Source organism: Balaenoptera physalus (assembly GCF_965194825.1).
Source record: "Balaenoptera physalus genome assembly, chromosome: 4".
NCBI classification, from domain to species: Eukaryota; Metazoa; Chordata; class Mammalia; order Artiodactyla; family Balaenopteridae; genus Balaenoptera; species Balaenoptera physalus.
This window is the reverse complement of record NC_138891.1, coordinates 11,184,204-11,206,802: the sequence shown is the minus strand read 5'-3', so window position 1 is coordinate 11,206,802 and position 22,599 is coordinate 11,184,204. Positions and strand designations below refer to the sequence as shown.

Below are 22,599 nucleotides of genomic sequence, written 5' to 3'. Positions count from 1 at the left end.
TTGACACAAGTTGATGACATAATCATCACACCCATTTTAAATTGGGTTTGTCCTTTTATTGTTGAGTTGTAAGAGATCTTTATATGTTCTAGATGCAGGTCTCTTATGGATACATATCTTTATATTAAAAACAAACAGAAGCACTTATTTCAAAGAGCAGTAAAAATATAGCTTATTCTGGACCCAGATGAATGGGAAACAGCATGCATTTTATTATCAAGGCCTAGTATATTATATAATTATTGTCTATACTGAATAAAAATTTAAATTACCTTAAAACATAATTGAGTTTCTTTCGATTTAGTCTTTTCCAAGTTTCAGTTTTGTTTTTTGTGGGGAGAACTCCTATGTTTTATTTTTTAAATGAAGAAAGTGCTGGTAGGGACAGAGAGAAATTCAGGGGAAATTTTTTTAAGGATTTTTTTTTGACCTTGCTAAGCTTTTTAAATGAAGGATTATAGAGTTTTGGTAAAGAATGTATTAAAATGGTATGTTGTTCCCTGGATACATATATAGGTATGTGGCTTTCTTCCTATGCTAGTTCTTCTATGTGGCTTTTTTTCCTATCCTAGTTCAGTCAAAGAGTGCGGATCCTTTGAAATCAAAACATCAGTTGGACTTAGAGCGTGCCCATTTCCTCGTTACACAAGCTTTTGACGAAGATGAAAAAGGGAACGTTGAAGATGCTATAGAACTGTATACAGAAGCTGTAGATCTCTGTCTGAAAACCGTATGTATAATAGCTACAAGTTAAGTTTGGTGGAATTATGCTAAGAAATTTCTCCCCTTACTAGTGAGTTTTACTTAACAATTCCTTAAAGAAAAAAAATTATCCTGTTATTATACATGTAACTAAGTTACTCCTCATTAAAAGATAGTGAAGAATAGAAAATTAATAATAGACTTTAACATCTTGTTAAAAATTTGACAGTATTGAGATTGAGTCCCTTGGCAATTGTTTTTTAAATTATAAGTACCATTTTTGACCTTTTTATACCCCTATAACTAAAATTAACTTATTATAGGAAGAATTCACCATCACAATCTGTGAATTTAAAATAAACTTCCTTGGGGAGGGATAAATTAGTAGTTTGGGATTAATAGATACACACTACTGTATTTAAAATAGATAAACAACAAAGATGTACTGTATAGCACAGGGAACTATACACAATATCTTGTAATAACCTATAATGGGAAGGAATCTGAAAAAGAATAGATATATATTTAACTGAATCACTTTTCTGTATACCTGAAGCTAACACAACATTGTAAATACTTCAATTTAAGAAAAAAAAAAAAGGGAAAAAACAACTTTGGTTCATCACAAAAAAAATAAAACTTCCCCCTTTTTTTCAATTTCATACACTAAGAAATAAGTTAGTGGTTTGGGAGAGCTTTATTAATTTGCAGTGTAGAGGCTATATGTTGAGCAATTTTTACTGCTTCCCGAGGAGCCCGGTGGGCCTGTTAGCTCTCCGGGGCATCAAGTGCGTAAGAGTAGCGCATTGACAGGAGCATGTGACGTGGTCGAGAGTGGTGTTCTCAGCATTGTTCAGAGGGCCGGCGCTTTGTCCAAGGGCTTTTATTCAGAGGAACTATCTAGCCTCATTTCTGTAGGTACCTGAGACTACGGGTAAGTGCTGGGTTTTTTTGTTTTTAATTATCTGAGTTTCAGTGTGCAGTACAGCATTATAATTCGACATCTGTATGCACAGCAAAGTGATCACCACCACAAGTCTGGTTACCTTCCATCCCCATACAGTTGACCCCCTTCGCCCATTTCCCCGGTCCCCCAACCCCCTTCCCCTCTGGAAACCACTAATCTGTTCTCTGTACCTATAAGTTTGTTTTATTTTGTCTGTTTATTTGTTTTGTCTTTTAGACTCCACATATGAATGAAGGCATAAGGTGGTTGTCTTTCTCCTGCTGACTTATTTCACTTAGTATGGTAGCCCTGCTCTTCTGGGGTTCCTGCTGCCAGGCCTGTGGCACTGTGATTATACGGTTGTGTTCACCCGAATTAAGTGGTGTTAGGGTTTACCTCAGCGACGAGTTTTCAACACAATTTAAATGATACCTCTAAGGACAAAAATAAAGTGTCTTGGTTTATTCTCTCATAATTTTAAGAAGTGTAATGTGCATTGTAATTTTTTTTTTGCTTAGAAATATCATGGATCAGGCAAATTAATAATTATGCTTTGGAACATCTGTCTCTCTTTCTCTTAAGTCTTATGAAACCGCTGATAAAACTCTGCAAAACAAACTGAAGCAGTTGGCACGACAGGCACTAGACAGGTGAGTTTTGGTCCCTCAAGTTCTTATCTGTGGATGGCAGCGTACTGTGTTACTTCAGTGCGACAGGTTTATATGAATGTGTGGTGGAGCTCGTGGTAACAAACCTGAGATCCAGAGCAAAGTTGCCTTCTTCCTCTGAGTGAATTTACCCCTCTCTAGTTCCCTGCTGCTTTTTTCTACATGTCATTTTGGCTCATTAGATGGTGAACTCCTTAGGGGAACAGAGAGCATCTTAGTGTCTTCATCCCTGCTTTAAACTCAAAAAATAACAAATGAGTCAAGAAATATTTTATTTAGTTTTTGCTGTGTCTAAAACAAAAATGAGGTATTTGAAATGGAAGACTCCCGTCTGTTGTTTAATATCAGACTTCCAAAGAGAGAACTTCCAGAGAGCCTTCCAGAGCTACTACTAGAAATGGAGAAACAGAGTGAGCCAGCCATGCAGATACCTCAAATTATACATGTGTGTATCTCCCTTAACTCTTTGCTCAAATGTCAACTTTTCAGTAAGGCCTGCCATCACCATTCTGTTTAAAATTTAATCTCCTCCAGTACTTTCATCCTGCTTTGTCTGTTCTAATATTCTTTCCTGTAGCTCTTACTGTTTTCTAAGGTATATGAAATTTACCAGTTTATCATATTTGTTATCAATGTCTGTGTCCCTTCTAATCCCTGTCCCCCAAATATAAGCTCTTTGAGGACAGAGAATTTTGTCTTTGTTCAATGCTGAAACCAAGCACCTAGCAGAGGGCAGACATACAATATGTGCTCAGTAGATATTTGTTGAGAAATAATGAATGTATTTGCACAAGAGAATTATACCTCTTGTATAGACAAAGCATTGTAGGCAAAGGAAAAGGGTGGAATGGCATTTATAGTTATAGCACGAATTAATAAAATATCTCCTTTTGAGGCTCAGACTAGGTAGCTGTGCTACCCCCAGCCCTTCTTTTTTATTGAGGTATAGCAGTTATCCCTCCTTTTCATTACCATCAGCTAACATTTAGTTTGTTTCTCCAAATTCATGAAGTTATGGGCACTCGACACATAGCTATATTCTCCATTTTTACTTCTTTCCCCAGTCAGAATCATAGATGGCTTTTATTACCTATGTGGGTAACCCATCTAGTACTCTCTGAGTGCATCCTCAGCGCAGGGGCATGGGTCAGTCATGGGATCCTTTGAGGATCTCTTCTAAAGAATGGACACGCTCTACGGAAAAGATAACGTAACATTTTATTTGCATATGATTTCAGTGTTAACAAGACTCATATAAGGACCTTAGATTAAGAACTTCTGTTTTTAGCTTGTTAGTTCTTTGACGGAATAAAGTCAAAATTCCCTTAAATACCATGTGAGGCCTTCTGTGATCCAATCCCTGCCACTGGTCTCATCTCCTGCTGCCTCTCATTTGTACTGTTACAGGGGCCCCGTCCATTCTTTTGAAATTACCTTAGCTTGTTACACGTTTGCTCATGCTGTTCACTCTGCTTAGAACCCTTCCTTGCTCCCCAGGTGGATTCTTCTGCACCTCAAATGTCAATTTGGAAAAATGTTCCCTGACTCACCCGCTTCCCATCAAGTCAGTAATTTCTACTGTGCATTCACTTGCATAGAGTACTTCCAGCCTTGCATCTCACTTTTGATGCAACTGTCTCTCTCCCCACAACACTAGGAGCACCTTGAGAGTAGGGTTTGTCTTTCGTACATTCTTGTATCCCCCTTACTTTGCATAGGATCTGACATGCAATAAGTGCTCAATTAATGTTGTCAATAAAATGTTGTTTGCAAAAATACTTACCTTTGGGAGTAGCATAAGTAGTGAACTGTTGACTAGTATGTAGGAATTTTATATACTAATTTTACATTAGGGATGCTTGACTGGTTCTTGAAGTAAATTTTATGTTCTGGAAAGCTTAAATGTGAGAAGAAAAACTAGAACAGTTTTTCTGTACCTCTCTCTATTGTAGAGCAGAAGCATTGAGTGAGCCTTTAACAAAGCCATCATGCAAAATCAAGGCAACGAATATTAAACCAAAGCCACCTCCAGTGAGAGCACATTTTCCACTAGGAACTAATCCCTTCCTTGAAAGACCTCAGCCAGTTATAAGTCCACAGTCATGTGATGCACAAGGACAGAGATACACAGCAGAAGAAATAGAAGTTCTCAGGTAAATAAATCAGTTTATGATTGGTTGTAATGAACAAAACCAAGTTTTGTTAACATAATCAATGCAGGTAATGTTACTCATTAGGTTTGCTGAGTTGTAGTCACATCTTTGGTATAATGTGTCGTGCTGTTATGTAATTATAAATTATGTTGTCACATGGTCACAACTTGAAATGGTTAAAATTTCTTCTAGTATATTTTAGTATTCTCATTTCCACTAGATGTATTTTTTTCTGAAAATCTAGCATTCTTCAAAATTGAATAATAAAGGTTATGGGGCAAAGTAGAACTATGGCAGACCATTCATCATCTCTTCCAGCTCGTGACCAGAGCCCTAATTGTTACCTTGAAATAGCAGTCTAGGCCAGAGTCAGCAAAGGGCAGCCTTAAGCTATGAATGGTTTTTTTACATTTCTTTAAAGGGTTGCAAAAAACAGAACAAAAAAACCCGGAATATGTGACGGAGACCTCACTGCAAAGACAAAACTAGATACTGTCTGACCCTTTACAGAAAAAGTTTGCCAACACCTGGGCTGGGAAGCCAGCTCAATGTCTGGAAGCAGCCTCGGGATATTAAAAATACAAAAGAACAGGCTGTGGAAATCCTTGATCGCTTTCTGAGCCGGTGCAGCTGCTCTTCACTTGGGCTTTGAAGGAGATCAGCCTGCTTAGAGCTGCGTGCGTCATGAAGTTGCTCTTTCTGGTTTGCTGGAATTGCGCTAGAAGGGCTCCTTCCTCTTTAGCAGCCACCTGAAGGCATTTTTCTCTCTTCCTGCTAAAGATTTTAATTCTACTCCTACTAATCTGGCTCTCTTTGCCTAGAAAAAAATGCATATGAACAAGCACAATACAAAGGAGGACAGAAAGAGTGGTTTTGGACCTGAGAGACAAGTTAGTAACAGTCCAACACTTTGGCTACTCAGCGTCCACATGCTCCCTTCTGCACACGTTTGAAATTCCGCACTACTACAGAACAGCTCTGTGTTTCTACCTAACAAGATGCAGCTGTCCTTCATACAAGTGAAAAGCTCTCACCATCTCAAGATGAGGGTACACAGATGTTATGTTCATCACCCGCTGTATTAATTAGTCCTCCAATTCAGTCGTCTCATTGTACATTGTTACCTAGAGACTAAATTGTGAAGTTACCCTGCAACTCCTTCTAAAGGAAAGGAGGGAAAGAAACAGAAGGAAATAGCTAATATATGCAAGTAAACATATAAACAAAACAGGAAGAGAACATGCAAAACTACTACAAGTCACATTTCTTAAATTTGTCAAGAGGCTGTAACTGTTATCTGTGCCACTACCTTCTTCACTACCCATTCCTTAGTCTAATAACCAGGAAATATAAAGAACATATTTCCCAGAATTATAAATGTTATGTTTTCTAAATCCCCAAATAACTAAGCAATTGCTTTCTCTCTTTGGGCTTAGGAAACAATTCGCTTTGTGTCCTGGTGACACTTTCAGTACCTCTAGTGTAGCCCTATCTTGAGACAGTTGTTTTGTTGTAAAGGATGTTAGTCTTAAAAGAATAACTCTGATTGAATTGAATTGGATTAGTTATTTTCTGGTATTCAACTATTTTGTGAAAATTTTGTTCAAATAAAGTTATCAACATTACATGAGGTGGTGAGTTTAATTTTATTACAGTACCATACCTTGTCATTTAAATTTTAAGAAGTTTAAATAAAATTGGTAATTAAGGTAGACTTGAACATCTACTTTAGATTTTTTTCTTGTATTTTATAGGACAACGTCAAAAATAAATGGTATAGAATATGTTCCTTTCATGAACATTGATCTGAGGGAACGTTTTGCTTACCCAATGCCTTTCTGGTAAGTAAGCACTATTGCAATGTTTACTTTCAAAATTATTTTGATTTTTCAGTACTTTTCCCATCCTCTAGAGTCCAATTAAATCCATAGCCGTGAAATTCAAATGCGTAATAAAAAAATTCGATTGGGAAGGAGGTGTGGCAGCATCGCGAGAGTGCCTCCGACCCTTCCCTGGTGACGGAGCGCGCGCGTCCTTTTGCCTAAGGTTATACTCATAGTGTCTGACGTGGTACCTGGCACAAGGTAAGTAGTGGGTAAATATTTGCCCAGTTGGTGTTGGATCACAGCAGAAAGGCAAGTCAGCAGAGATGTTGAATGGAAAGGTGGAATAGAATGACAGGGTTGTTGTTTACTAAGAAGATCCAATTCAAGAAGAGGATTCATTATGAAAGTGTTAGCACAGCCTGCCAGGACAGTGGCAGCTTATGTCAAGAACCTTAAAACCATTGTTTGTTTCAGGACTCCCAGCTTCTAGCCTTCCCAAGGAAACTAAAATTCGGTCAAAGATGTATATAATAAGAGCATTTACCAAAGTGTCTGTTACAGCAGAATATTATTGAAACAAAGTTCGTATCTAGCAATATGGGAGTGATTAAATAATGGCATGCCTATATTATTATATTACATAGTATGCTCTCCACAAAAAATAAGTCCAAAGAATATAGGGAAAACGCTTGCGATATATGAATTTTAAAAGATAGAAAATTATATATAACATCCAAATTTTATTTTTCTTTTCTTGTGTTTATAGATATATAGAAAAACATGATGTTAAGTTATACATCAAAATGTTTATAGTGGTTATCTCTAAGCAGCAAAATTAGGTGATTTACTTTTTAAAACATTTTTATTTTTCAAAATTTCTGCAGTGAGCATGTTATATTGTATTTATTATCAGAAAGCATCAGAGAGTTGAATGCTTATTGTGTACAGAATAGATAAAGACTATAAAGAACAAAAGAGCTGCTCTCTCATTTCTAGTGTTTTGCTGTTCTTGGATAGGCAGAAGTTAAACATCTCAAAGTCAGTAAGTTATCAGCATAACGTTTTCCTTAGGCACCCATGTGATGCTAGTGACTGATTTGGATCTAGGAAATGTTTATATCTAAGACGCTTATAGCACTGATGTTAAGGGTACAGAATCCAGACTCGCACTCTCCACTGCAAGTTTTTTAATCTGTCTCAGATTTTAAAGTAATAATAGAATCCACCTCATGGTGTTACTGTGATGGTTAAATGAGTTAATAAAATATAAAGCACTTACAAGGGTGCTTGTTCTGTAGCAAGTGCTATATAATAAGGATTAACTATTAGAACATAATTATTTTGTTAAATACTAAGTTATATTACATAATTTGGCTGTACATTTCAAATACTTTAAAAATGTTTATACCCCTGTGACCAGTGATTTCAGTTCAAGAAACCAATTCTAAAAAATATTTACAGGTCTAGTCGAAGATTTATATAAAAGATATTCATCAATATTATTATAATTATGAAAATGTGAATCAGTTGTTCTAGAATGCTCTTAAATGGTTATATCGAAGTAGAGATATAAACTTCTGTTTATAAGTAGTTCCAGTCTTTGTGTAACAGATTGAGATAAATCATATTTTTGGTGCTCATACAACAGAATGTCCCTAAGAAGAATTTTGTACAATCATGAACAATCAAGTTTTCAAGAAATTAAGTAACATGGGAAAATGCTTACAATGTAATGGAAACAGAAAAATATAACTGTACCAACTCCCTTAGTTTAGGCATGGCATTTGTCAGAGTTGGGATTTTACATTGTGTGTGTGACCCCTTGCTCTGTGCTTGTCCTCCACATGGGACCATAAGCTGCATGAGGACAGAGAACATGTGCCTGCACAGTGTCTGGCATGTGGCAGGTGCTCAGTGAATACTTACTGAGTTAGTTAAATTTTAAGAAAAATCAAGTAAAATTAAATGCTCTAACTGGCAAGATTTTTCCTTTCTTGTTTTCTGGATTATTTTACAGTAAGACTAATCGGAAGAAAAAGTAACAGTAAACATTTTAAAATTCAGAGATAGCAGACTGATGGCTAAAAGCTCCCCAGTGTATGAATCTTTGGTTAGAAAGATTGGGTGACTAAATTTTTTTCTTTTCTGGTCATGTATTATAATAAACATTATATTTATAAAATATTTTTAAAGTTCTAAGAAATAAACATTGAATTTGTTAATTTAGTGGTGACTTGAGAGAACAGATATTAAGGAGTCTTGGATTTACTGAATTCTGGTTTATATGGCAGGTTAGATTTGACTCAGCCTTATTTTTTCTCCTAAAAGTTTTATGATAGCTGTCTTTAAATTCTTCTCAATTCACCCAACTCACTGTCTGTTTAGTCAGGTCCTGATATTACACAGGTACCAAAATGTTGCCTAGAACACCAGTGGTTCTATGAGATGTATGAGATGATCATCAAAAAAGTTTGAGAAGTGTTATATACCATATTCTGCTCTAAGAGAGTTCCAGTAAACATTGGCTTATTAAAGGTTTAGAGATGTCCTTCCAATGAGAAAAACCAATACTTTAACGAGGAGTTTTCAGATCCCATCTGACCACAAAACTCTCTCTCTCCTAATGTCTATCAACAGTCTTTTTTTTTTAAAAAGTTATATTTTTTCGGTTTGCATATCATACAACTTATATTATCCTAGAAATCTTTTGAAACCCAAAGATTTGTTGCCCTTGCTCTAGAAGCAGCTTGAAGAAAGGTAGATTTTTAAAATTTTGTGCTGTACGTCAAGGTTACAGAAATATTACACAGTATATTCCTTACACAGTGTGAGTAGAGGGTAATGGGTAAGATGGTGGATTTGGCACCAGAGACCTGGATTCACATACCCTTTCTTCTTCTTAGTTCTACGACATTGCAAGTTATTTAATCACTTAAAGCTTTTTCCAGAAAATTTGCTTTAATAGAATTGTTTTGAAGATTAAATGAATAATGTATGTAAAATACTTTTGTGTGATGCCTGGCACATGTTTATTACTCAGTAATTAGATACTCTCATTATTAGCCTTGCAGAGAAAAGTTTGTCCAGAGCCAGCATAAAGATCTGTAGCTTCCTCGGTCCTTTTGAATGAATCAGATTGTATTGTTGTTAATGGCTCCATTTTACTGAAACTGAATTTCTTGAATATAACCATGCTAAATTAAACTCTTAAAGTATATTCTTAAAATAAATATAAAAGAGTTTAGGTTGCTCTTCTGTTTTCAGTTTTCTATGTACATTTTTTTTAATTGAAGAGGATAATCAGATTGGATTCAAGGTTAAGTGTAAAGAGCCAAATTTGACCAGAGGGTTTTTTTAGGATTATATAGTTTAGCTGTGATCACTATACCAAAAAAAATTCTCTAGGAAATTTAATTTTGCTTTTGAGTCATCTTTTAAGATTAATTTTATCATTATTATTATTATTTAATTTTTGTTATCACCTCAGTGATAGATGTGGCAAGCTACCATTAGCACCTAAACAAAAAGCTACATTTTCTAAATGGGTACGACCAGAAGACCTCACCAACAATCCTACAATGATTTATACTGTGTCTAGTTTCAGCATAAAGCAGGTAAACTTTTATTTTGTATAATTTTATATAAAAAGCCAGCATTTTAAAGTAATTTGAATATGCATTTGCCTTTTTTTCTTAGATTTTTATTATATATTTAGATGCATTAGTATAATTGGAAAAATTATTCATCCTGCATACTTTGACTTAGACATACTGAGATATGATAACTGTTGAACAATTACAGATTTTTATATACATCCTATTTATTGATATGTGCTTGTGGATGAGAAAGTTGAGAATCTGAATTTCACCTTTGATAAGAGAATAGATATGAAAGATAGAAAGGTATTGGGCTTATTTAAAACACTTCAGTGGTAGAACAACTCTGTGACTTTATTGTAAACTTCATTAATGACATTTGAGCATTGAAGTCACAGATGTTTTCCACATGAGTATAAAAATAATGGTCCTGAAATACTATGATTCAAATCTTTTGATGTGCATATTCATTTTAATTGATCATATTATAGTAAACCAACTTTTTAAAAATGCCCATAATTTTTTGTCATTAAAAAGAGTGTGGGGCTTCCCTGGTGGCGCAGCGGTTGAGAATCTCCCTGCCAATGCAGGGGACACGGGTTCGAGCCCTGGTCTGGGAAGATCCCACATGCCGCGGAGCAACTGGGCCCGTGAGCCACAACTACTGAGCCTGCGCGTCTGGAGCCTGTGCTCCGCAACAAGAGAGGCCGCGATAGTGAGAGGCCTGCGCACTGCGATGAAGAGTGGCCCCCGCTTGCCGCAACTAGAGAAAGCCCTAGCACAGAAACGAAGACCCAACACAGCCAAAAATAAATAAATAAATAAATTAAGAATGCAAAAAAAAAAAAAAAAAAGAGTGTGATTCCGTTGAATATGCTTTTTATCCACGTAGGGATGCTTCATCCATATTTAATTATTCTAAATTAACTTAATTGAAATACTTTGTTTTTCCTAGGATTTGTTGGAACAAAATATGTGTTAGTTGGCGCTATGGCATTTCTATTTATTATTTTCCTGTTCAAGCAACAGTCAAGATATTTAGTGTAAAAAGTTAGGCTCTAGATGCAACGCTTAAATATTGTGGTAATGTTGAAATTGCATGAATAAATGAATGTATTAATAAATTCTTATTAACAGACAATAGTATCAGATTGTTCGTTTGTGGCATCACTGGCTATCAGTGCAGCTTATGAAAGACGATTTAATAAGAAGTTGATTACCAGGTAAAATTTTATATTTGTCCCTTTAGCCCTTTTCATAGGATTGTCTCTTAACTAGAAATTAAAAGCTTGGGCTTTATCTGCACAGAAAGTGAGGAGGGCATATCACTTAGAATATTAGGGCCCTTGTGTGTCAAGCAGATGGTTTGTGAGTGTGGAAAGATTTGCTAAGACAGTCTAAGAACACATGCACATATAGTTAGAATAATATAAACGAAATAAATATGTTTTGAAATAAATGAAATTGGTCAAATTAAAATCATATCATATTTATAATTGCACTGTACTGTATAGTAGCCATAAGCCATATGTGGATATTACATACTTGAAATGGGCTAGTCTGAATTCAGATAGGCTATAAGTGTAAAATGGATCAGATTTTGAAAACTTAGCGCCAAAAAATGTCTCTTGGAAAATATCTCAAATTTTTATATTTATTATTTATTGAAATCATAATGTTTTTGATATATTGGGATAAAATAAGACTTTAAAATATAATGTATGAAATATAAAATAACATTTTTGTTGGCTAGAACTGCTTTAGAATGTATTGAAATGGTACTGGGAAATACTTTTTCTTTCAATTTTTAGAAGTTTTATTACCTTAAAATTATTCATTGTAAAAATTAAGCATTATAATTTTTTTGTACAACTCTTCCTGAGTGGTTTTTGTTAAGTCCTGAAAGTACAAAGATGAATTAGATACAGACCTTAGTTTCAAGCCATTTGCCATTGGATAAACAGACCATGTAAGTAAATAATGTGCAGTTTGTGAAAGAAAATTGATACTGATAGTTTCTACAGGTTTCTTACTAGATAATTTTGTGTACTTTATCGGAGTTCTGCTAACTTTATCTCTGTCAGAGTTATAATTTCCTTAGTTGTGGTTAATTGAAATGGTCTTCTCTTTATGTCTTGGGGACAAAAGTAGATTATTTTAACTGGCTTAAAATATATCCACTTAATAGAAAATTTATTATAGTATATAATTAAAAACTGAGCATTTTTCAGAATATTGTAAAATATATGCTCTGCTGTATGATTGCATAAGATATTTTCTTCATTTATTTATATTGAATAAGCACTTTGACTAGGGTAAAATTCTTTTTCTATGACAGGCCTATTATAGACAAATATTCTTATGTTTATTTTTATAAAATCTCTAAGACAATAGCATATGTTTAAATAAAATGTAATAGTCTGCATAGTAGTTTATATTGAATATTAATGTCGGTATTTCACTATTTCTTTTCCTCATTAAAGCATAATTTACCCTCAGAATAAGGATGGTGAGCCAGAGTACAACCCATGTGGAAAGTATATGGTGAAACTTCACCTCAATGGTGTCCCTAGAAAGGTGAATGTTTCTCCCCATATCGGCCCCTTCTCTCTTCCCCACCTTTGGCTCTTGAGTAGAATCATTAAGAAATGTTATTTGTATAAACATTTTACAAGTCAGTTTAGTTGATTTTGACTCTGTGATATTATACTTATTTCTACAGTAAGATCATCAGTAATAATTAAAAATAAAAATCATGACAAGCATAAAGTCTTTTAAAAAATGGGTTTGGGAAAATTTATAGAAAGTTCCCAGAAGTGACATTGAGCTAATGATTGCTAATGCTTAAAATGAATTTTAATCTGTTGTTAATTTTCTTTTTGATTAAAAGGATATCAGACATACTAAGTCTGCTAGGTCAGAACAATTTAAGTGTACAGTCATAAATTGAGATGTAAGATACCTTTAATATTGTTTTCCTTTGTGAAATCTATACATAGTTTTTAATTGCACATCTTGGGACTTCCCTGGTGGCGCAGCGGTTAAGAATCCGCCTGCCAGTGCAGGGGACACAGGTTCGATCCCTGGTCCGGGAAGATCCCACATGCTGTGGAGCAGCTGGGCCCCTGTGCCACAACTACTGAGCCTGTGCTTTAAAGCCCACGAGCCACAACTACTGAAGCCCGCACGCCTAGAGCCCGTGCTCCACAACAAGAGGAGCCACGGCGATGAGAAGCCCGTGCACCGCAACAAGAGTAGCCCCCGCTCGCGGCAACTAGAGAAAGCCCACGCGCAACAATGGAGACCCAACGCAGCCAAAAATAAATTTAATAAATAAATAAATAAATAAAATAATAAATTTCACATCTTTAACTTCTTTAAGGATTCCGAACCATGTTGTAAGGGCCTTGTGTTGTTAGGATTCTCTAGCTCCTTTCGACTCATGGAAGTCCAGGGATCAACATTAGCATCACCTGGGAATTTGTTAGAATTGCAGAATTTAGGCCTCATCCTGGACTTGCTGAATCAGAACATGCATTTAAACAAGATCCCCTAGTGATTCCCGTGTGAGAAGCTGAGAAGTTGCTCTGTAGTTGAATGATAATCAAAGTGTATTGTGCACAGGATCACCTGGAGAGCTTGTTAAAAAAGATTGCTGGGCCCCATCCCTAAAGTGTCTGATTCAGTAGGTCTGCGGAGGGGGCCAGAATTTGCATACCTGACAGGTTCCTAGGCGATGATGATACTGTTGTCTGAGAACACCCTTTCAGAACCACTGCTCTAGCTGATTTCTTAAAAACTAAACAAAATTATTGAGGATGTGGTTTTTCTGAACTATAATTTTTAGATAACCTCTTGTTTAAAGAGTCTTTCAAAATGCAGTTGCATACTTCTTCTGTTAATATTAGATAAAAATTCTTATCCTCTTGTTTCCCAAATCACTCTATAATGTGAATTAGAAGCCGTATCTTTGTGGCGATTACTTCTATATTTCTGTACTATTTAAATGTATTTTTTAGCCATAACATTTTACAACTAAACACAGCATGAATCTTTCTGCAGGTTTAGGTTAATATTGTTATTTAGCTTAATAGTGAGAAGCCCTTTTGTAATTATTTTAGATATAGTATACATTTCTAGAATTTCTAACAATTTTGCTGGTAGATCCATAACATTTAACCAACCAGTTGGCTCAAAGTTAATACCTGACAGGGAGATTAACTTGTCAACCTGAAGAAAGACATCACAAAACATTTTATAATTGATCAGATTCTAGACATATGAAACTATCATTACCTTAACAATAGGCATAGCATGCCTTTTATTTTATCAGTAATGAAAGGTGTGGAGGTTTTTTGATAGAAAGGATTTTAAGATATTTTGTACCACCTGAGGAAATTAATGTTCTCTTTCTCCAGGTGATAATTGATGACCAGTTACCTGTGGATCATAAGGGAGAATTGCTCTGTTCTTATTCTAACAACAAAAGTGAATTATGGGTTTCTCTCATAGAAAAAGCATACATGAAAGTCATGGGAGGATATGATTTCCCAGGATCCAATTCAGTAAGTAGTAAGATGGTCCAGGCACAGACTTTTGCTATCTGATATGATTATTTCAAGTTCGAAAGATTATAGATGATATATTTGGTTTAAATGAAAACATTATCAGCCCCTGAAAAATGTTGATCAATCACCTTATCATGGGAGTACATATTTTCTTTTGTAAGATTATATTTGCACATTGTATAGATTGGGTGTTCAGGAAAGCCTAGAGTGTATGTGTCTACTGTTCCGGTGGGATATATGGCCAGTTAAATACAGTGTACCTTTCCAGAGAAGCCTCTGCAGATCAAAGGGATATGTCATATTGTCATCCTTGTATATTTTTTTTGATTTGTAAATTCAGGTTCAAGGAGTTTGGAGTTAGTTTTTCCCAACCTTAACACAACTTAACCTGTAAAATCAAGGTATGTGCCAGTGTCCTTTAGTTGTAAACCACTGGCCTTATGCCAGAAATTATTCAGACTAGCATGACTTTGAATTATAACACTAATCAGCCTGTTGCCTTAGAAAGGTATTTACCCTTTCTTAGCCTCTTTGCTTGTCTGTGATAGGATAATACCCACCTCTCAAGAACTGTAAAGATTAAATGAAGTAATATATGCAGACACCCATTATTCATACCTGGTTAGTATCCTTGCCTAGTACCCAGCCTCCTTCATCCTTCTGGTTCTTATAATGCTAGTCAAAGAATGTATAGTTCATAGTTAAAGGTAATAGGATGTTAAAATTTCTTCCCAGCCTCCATGTTCAGTTGCTCTGTCCTTCACATATTTTTAGTTTAGCTTTCTAATCCATTGCCTGTTGATTTACCCAGTCAGCTTAAAGAGAGAAGGAATGAGCATGTATGTAAAATGTTAGGAAAGGTGACTGTCATATTGTAAAAACTCAGCAAATGGTGAGTGACTGTCATCATCATCATCAAAGCAGTTTTTTCTGTTAAACGTTTTGAGTTTTCATCATATTTATCAGTAAAACAATTCTTTGAATTCAGGAAAAGCAGCAGAGATTGTAAGAAGAGAGGCTTCTGCTTAAATCCAGGTAGGAAGTTGAGTTAAATAAGAGATTTATTACTGGTAGAGAACAACTTATTACCTTCTGATTTATTTCTATCAGAATCATCATATCAGATCAAAGAGATTTAATAACTACCCTGGGGATTTATTTAAGAGCTTGAAAACCACGTTGAGAGTCCTGACTGTGTTTATGTTGCAGAATATTGATCTTCACGCACTGACTGGATGGATACCAGAAAGGATCGCCATGCATTCAGACAGCCAGACTTTCAGTAAGGACAATTCTTTCCGAATGCTTTATCAAAGGTAAACATTTCTCTGTCTCTGTCTCTGTCTTTTGTACTAAAAGAGGCTATTTAGAAACTTCATGTTGGGACTTCCCTGGTGGCGCAGTGGTTAAGAATCCGCCTGCCAATGCAGGGGACACGGGTTCGATCCCTGGTCCGGGAAGATCCCACATGCCGCGGAGCAACTAAGCCCATGCGCCACAGCTACTGAGCCTGCGCTCTAGAGCCCACGAGCCACAACTACTGAAGCCCGCATGCCTAGAGCCCGTGCTCCGCAAAAGAAAAGCCACCGCAATGAGAAGCCCACACACCGCAACAAAGAGTAGCCCCTGCTCACCGCAACTAGAAAAACCCTGCATGCAGCAACAAAGACCCAACACAGCCAAAAATAAATAAATAAAGAATAAGTTTATTAAAAAATGTTAAAAAAATAAAAACTTCATGTCTTATTTAGAGTGGATATTGCAGAGGCTGTCATTTTCAGTTATTAGGGAAGTCGTGTTTTTAAAATAGACTTCACTTTATGCACTCGCTCCAGCCAGCCCTCAGTCATCCTCACTGATGCTTACAGTTAATCCAGATGGTAGATAATCCAAACATTTGAATCTAGAATATGTAATTTTGTACTTCCTGAGTACTTACCAATTTGAGGGAAAGTGGGAAGAGAGAAGGGCGAGAACATGAAGAGGAAGATAGCTTAAGCCTTAAGTGGATAATCCACATGAAGAACTGGAAAACTGTCTGTACAATAATACACGTTCAGTATTGAAACCAGAAAGCTCACTGATTTGATAAATGATGTGGCTTTGGGAAAAATACATTTGGTATTTCACATCTTCACCTTTATTTGTAAATCATTTGAAAATTTAGCATTTATTTGCCTTCACTGATAGGTTTCTACCAGAGAATTAAGTTGTCTAAAACTGGGAGGGAAAAGAAGGAAATGTGATAGTTTTTCTGATTTGCTGTAAAATAGAAATGTACTTGTTAAAAGTTCTCTGAGGGCTGTTGGAAATAGCCCATTTTGGAAAAGATTTCCACTTTGTGGAAATTTTCATGTAAACCATGAGGCTAAAGGAAAGATGGTGTGATCTGAGAGTACAGATGTGTTTTCCTTTGATTATTGGTCTGTCGGGTCCATTCCAGGTTTCACAAAGGGGACGTCCTCATCACCGCATCCACTGGAGTGATGACTGAAGCTGAAGGCGAGCGGTGGGGCCTGGTCCCTACACACGCGTACGCCGTGTTGGACATCAGAGAGCTCAAGGTTTTGCCTTGCATTTGTTTCCCTTGTTTTTCTTGTGTGCTAGTAAGACGTTGCAAGGATTCCAAGTGATACATGAGCCTTTTAAATACTGACAAATCAAGGTTTAGGCCAGATTTTAAAATCATTCCACCTATTACATTAAACAACTTGACCTCTACCGTTGGAAATTATGAATAAAAAGATGGGAAATGTAATGACAGTAGCAGCAGATATTGATGACAGAACAGGAACATTGTATGCCTCTTTTTTTTTCCCATAAAAGTAGCAGGGTCGAAGTGAAAACATGTCCCTCAAGGTTCTGGGCTGTCTGTTGGCATTGGGGGTCAATCGCAGTGTCAGGCTATAGAGCATAGTAGACATTCAGTGAATAGCTATGCACAGACGAAAAAATAAGAGGATACCTATGAATAGGAAACATGCCAGTGGGTTTGCAGGTGTTTTCCTAACAGCCCTTGCATGCTATGAGGCTTTTTTCAGACCCTTTTTCTGTGTGTGGCTGTTGGCACAGTTGACTTCATTACTTCTCATGTTATTAATTAGTTATTTTTCACTGAAAAATAGATCTGTTCTATGGATTAGAAAATACAAAAATTATTAAGGAAGGACTCTTTTTCCCTGATGGTATAGAAACTAAGCTGTCTAGTTACTGGAAAGTTTAACTAGCAGTGTATTCCAGTTTCTTCTGTTTAAACTTATAGAAAGAAGTAGTGATTAATCAGCAAGAACAGAGTACTACTGTGTATTAATTAGTCTGATTTTCTTATGTGGCACATGGAACTGTATGAATTACAAAGGCAATTGGGACCTGCTGCAACATTTAAAGATTTATAGTCTCAAAGCTTTCTAAATCAGCCCCCATTGTGGTGCCTCCAAACATTCTGTGTAGAATTGTCTCTTCCTTTTAAAGTGGCATAAAAATTGACTACATAAAGCAAAAAATACAAAAATTTATGTGAAATTGAATAAGCTGAGAGGTTTGTGTTTGTTTCAGGAATGTAATTTGCCACAAACACCAATTAAAACATTGGGAATAACAGTTGCTATTATTTAGTAACAATTTTATTGTTGGAACATCCTTTGAGATAGGTGTTAATGAATGTGTCTGGCAAGAGATTTAAATTTAGATAATGAAACAGTCAATATGAAAGTAAGCTTGAATATGAGGAAAATTTCTGTAAAGATGTATCATTTACTTCAAGTAATAAGACTGTTTGTTATGTTTGTTCAAGGGAAACCAGAAAAACAACATATTTAAGAGAAAATAGGTACCTGTGGTTTGACTTGAAAACAAAACATTAAAAAGTTGTTAAATTTCAGTAAACATTTCAAATAATAGCCTTGTTAAAAATCAGTTAACATTGTTTACACAGTATCAATCCCATGTGTCAGTTATTCTGTAATGATTAAGGCTGCTTGTTTTTTATTTTTTTATACATTTTATTTTTTATTTTAAATTGAGGTATGATAGATGTACAATACTGCATTAGATCCAGGTGCACAGCATAGTGATGCGATATTTCTACATGTTATAAAATAATCACCACAATAAGTCACCATCTGTCACCATACAAAGTTATTACAGTATTATTGACTGTATTCCCAGTGCTGAACATTTCATCCCCATGACTCATTTATTTTGTAGCTGGAAGTTTCTGCTTCTTAATCTCTCTCGCTTATTTTACTCATCCCCCCCAGCCCATTGCCTTCTGGCAACCACCTGTTTTTTCTCTGTATCTAGGAGTCTGTTTCTGTTTTGTTATGTTTGTTCATTTGTTTTGTTTTTTAGATTCCACACGTAAGTGAAATCATATGGTATTTATCTTTCTCTAACATTGCACTTAGCATAATACCCTTTAGGTCCATCCATGTAGTTGCAAATGGCAAGAATTCATTCTTTTTTATGGCTAACATTTCAATGTATATATGTATACCAGATTTCTTTATCCATTCATCCATCAGTGGACACATAGGTTGTTTCCATATCTTGGCTCTTATATATGATGATGCAGTGAACATTGGTGTGGATATGTCTTCTTTGGATTAGTGTTTTTGTTTTCTGTGGACAAATACCCAGAAGTGAAATTACTTGATCATATGACAGTTCTATTTTTAATTTTTTGAGGAATCTCCATACTGTCTTCATAATGGCTGGACCCAATTTACATTCCCAGCAAAAGTGCCCTTGAATGGAGTTAGAGTTCAATGTTTGTTGGCTGATGGGTGGCAGGGGCAGGGTGAGGCACAAATGGTGTAGAAGAGATTGAGAACAGAAACTATATTAATGAGATTCTAGGGAATATGGCCTGAGAGTAATTAGTCTGGCTTATGTCCAGAAATCACATCTTCCCCAGGCCATGATTTGCCACATTTGAAATAGCAAAGGAATGGGGTTTTTTTCCAAATGTCTTCCAAATAGTTTGATTTGTGACATCATTAGAAAAAGAACTCAATTTTCTAAGTTGACTCCTTGAAATAAGACAAATCTTTTGGATTTACAGGCTCTTTTGTTTTTCTGAATTAATGTAATCAACTCTGTAGACATGCCCAGTATTTACTGAGCGCATACTGTGTTCCATAAACTCAGTGGAGACATCTGAAAAAGGATAATAGTGTTACCATTTCAAGGAGTTTACAGTCGCACTGGGGAGACAAGACTCCTGCATTTGCACAAGTAGGAAACGATATAAGATAGGATATTATTTGTTGTAAACTAACGTAATACAGATTGTTAGCACTATGAACTTTAAAGGAGAGGTAGTAATTAAAATGAGAAGGAAGTTGCTAAGTGCTAGAAACTTTGCATATGTTACTCTATTTAATCTTCACAACAACTCAGAGTCATGACCAACCAAGGCCCATAAAGCTGATAAATAGTTGAGGTGGAATTTGGTCCCATTTCATTAGGACTCCAAAGTTCATGTTCTTTTCATTGCTTCAGTCTTCACTGAGAGACAGTGGAGAACGAAGCTAAAGACGATCTAAAAGGGATCAGAGAGCGCCTTCCAGAAACAGGAGCAGTATGAGCAAGGGCATTTAGAGGTGAAACTGAATAAGGATCATTTGTGGGACTGTGAGAGGAAGGGCTCGATTAGAGCCAAATACGTGGGGCATGGGTACTGGAAAACTGAGACCAGGGTAGAGTAGGCTCTGAAAGGACAGGAAATACCTGATGCTCTAAGGCAGGGCAGCCCAATAGAACTTCCTGTGATGATGAAAATGTTCTGTGTCTGTGCTGTGCGATGCATTTAGCTACTAGTACACTTGGTCCTTGAACTTTTGAAATGTGGCTACTGTGACTAAGGAACTGATTTGTAAACTGAATTACATGATACCAATTTTTTTTTTTTTTTCTTTTTTTTGGCTGCACCATGCAGCATGAGGGATCTTAGTTCCCCAGCCAGGGATCAAATTTGTGCCCCCTGCATTGAGAACTCGGAGTCTTAACCACTGGACTGCCGAGGAAGTCCCGATTTAATTATAATATAACTAATCACGTGTGATTAGTGGCTACATATGGACAACATAGCTCTAGGGATAGGCAGCCATTTATAGTTTTTGATCAGATATGGGATTCGGGGAAGTATTGATTAAAGAATAGTAATTTCAAATTTATTTGTAGGGAAAAGAATGGATAAGTATTCAAATTGCATCCTCGCTTGGAGAATGATATAACTAATAAAAATATGGTAAAACTGTTTTGCAACTTCGTTATCTCCTGGTTTTTTAAATAGGGGCTGCGATTTATCCAACTGAAAAATCCTTGGAGTCATTTACGTTGGAAAGGAAGATATAGTGAAAACGATGTAAAAAACTGGACCCCAGAGTTGCAAAAGTGTTTAAACTTTGATCCTCGAACAGCTCAGAAAATAGACAATGGTAAATATCTTTTTAATTTAATAATATTTGATCTTTAAATAAATAACATGCTTTAACAGTGTGAAATGTACTTAACTGACAAGTCATTAAGATTTTTTTTTTAGACTAACAAAGACGTCTGATTTTCAGGAATATTTTGGATCTCATGGGATGATCTCTGCCAGTATTATGATGTGATTTATTTGAGTTGGAACCCAGGTCTTTTTAAAGAATCAACATGTATTCACAGGTAACTTTTTTGCACATTTCAGAATATGCTTTATAGTAGTCTCCCTTTTTCCATTTAAAATAAAATTATTTGGGAAGACTAGTGTTCTCTCTCTTTTTGTCATGCCCACAGATGACTATCGTGTAATAGTTATTCTCTGTATATGCTTCTTGGTTACACCAAAAATTTAAAAAACAAGAAAACCCGATAACCTAATTGTATTTGAAACACAAAACAAAAATAGTATTTCAGTTTAGCTCTATGAGAAATTTAATTACTACTTTCTTTGTTGATTTTGTCCTTTAGCACTTGGGATGCGAAGCAAGGACCTGTGAAAGATGCCTATAGCCTGGCCAACAATCCCCAGTACAAGTTGGAGGTGCAGTGTCCACAGGGGGGCGCTGCGGTTTGGGTTTTGCTTAGTAGACACATAACAGACAAGGTACTGATACCTTCTTATATCCCATACAGAAATTCTTTTAAACATAATTAGACCATTGTGAGCAAGATATGTAATTTGATCACCAGCCTGTTTCATTTATATAGGTGGCTTGAAAATGGTGTTTACTTAGATAAATGAATATTTTCCTCAAAGGAAATTGGTCATTTATAATTATACACTTAAAATCTCATTCAAAAATCATCTATGAAGAAAAATATGAGGGAGTTTATGCTTTCTAGAGAGGGTTTTAGTGTTGATTCTATATGCTTAGATCTTAAGAATATTAACATAAAAATATGCTAAAGAGGGTTTGGAAATGTTGATTCATTGGGCCTGATTTTATAAAGGGTAACCATAATTTTAATGGCTTTAGAGTGGTTTTTTTAGTATCTTGCTTCATACAATATGGCCATCTATTGAAATGACAATTTAATTCAGAAAAATGACATTTTTTAATAACACTAAATAGAAATGCTCTTAAACTTAGAAATAATCTCCTTCCCCTCCCCTCCCCTCCCCACCTCCATACACAAACACACACACACAGGAGCATTTTGAGCCCATTTTCCTAACCATATCGGACTCTTTGTGCTTTTAGGATGATTTTGCAAATAACCGAGAATTTATCACAATGGTGGTATACAAGACGGATGGGAAAAAAGTTTATTACCCAGGTATGTTTAGTAAACAGACATTCAAACAAACATTAAAATTCTATTTGTGTGATTAATTTGAAAATGACAAATTTTATGTAGATAATATGCAGAAATTAATAATTATGCTGATAGACTAATAGAAACTACTCAAACAGTTGGGTAGGTATTTATGCTACTTGTGTGTTTTGTTTTGATTTATTTTTAATTTAGAGACCTCAGGAATTTGGGATTTCTGCACTCTTGCACATTGCTGTCAGAGCTTTGTTTCTAAAATTTAAATCCTATCTTTTTTCCCTGATCAAAAATTCTGTGGTTTTCCATGGACTCTTGGATAAAATCCGAGCTCTTCAGCTTGATGTCTAAGGCTTTTTATATTCCGGCCTTCACCTCACTG

General features: G+C 35.7%; 1 protein-coding gene across 3 annotated transcripts in view; it reads left to right on the top strand.

The window, feature by feature from the left end:
- Nucleotides 1-22,599, top strand: part of CAPN7 (calpain 7) — a 37,196-nt gene that overhangs the window by 6,107 nt on the left and 8,490 nt on the right. The window contains exons 3-16 of one of the 3 annotated variants that reach the window (XM_082459246.1): nt 573-730; nt 2,231-2,298; nt 4,269-4,469; nt 6,224-6,310; nt 9,783-9,909; nt 11,029-11,114; nt 12,375-12,468; nt 14,310-14,456; nt 15,669-15,775; nt 16,903-17,023; nt 20,755-20,899; nt 21,029-21,128; nt 21,414-21,549; nt 22,148-22,223. In XM_082459246.1, the coding sequence (XP_082315372.1) occupies nt 573-730; nt 2,231-2,298; nt 4,269-4,469; nt 6,224-6,310; nt 9,783-9,909; nt 11,029-11,114; nt 12,375-12,468; nt 14,310-14,456; nt 15,669-15,775; nt 16,903-17,023; nt 20,755-20,899; nt 21,029-21,128; nt 21,414-21,549; nt 22,148-22,223 (1,653 nt within the window). The remainder of the gene's footprint in view (nt 1-572; nt 731-2,230; nt 2,299-4,268; nt 4,470-6,223; nt 6,311-9,782; nt 9,910-11,028; nt 11,115-12,374; nt 12,469-14,309; nt 14,457-15,668; nt 15,776-16,902; nt 17,024-20,754; nt 20,900-21,028; nt 21,129-21,413; nt 21,550-22,147; nt 22,224-22,599) is intronic. The other 2 variants (XM_082459248.1, XM_082459247.1) reach the window with 2 other exon arrangements.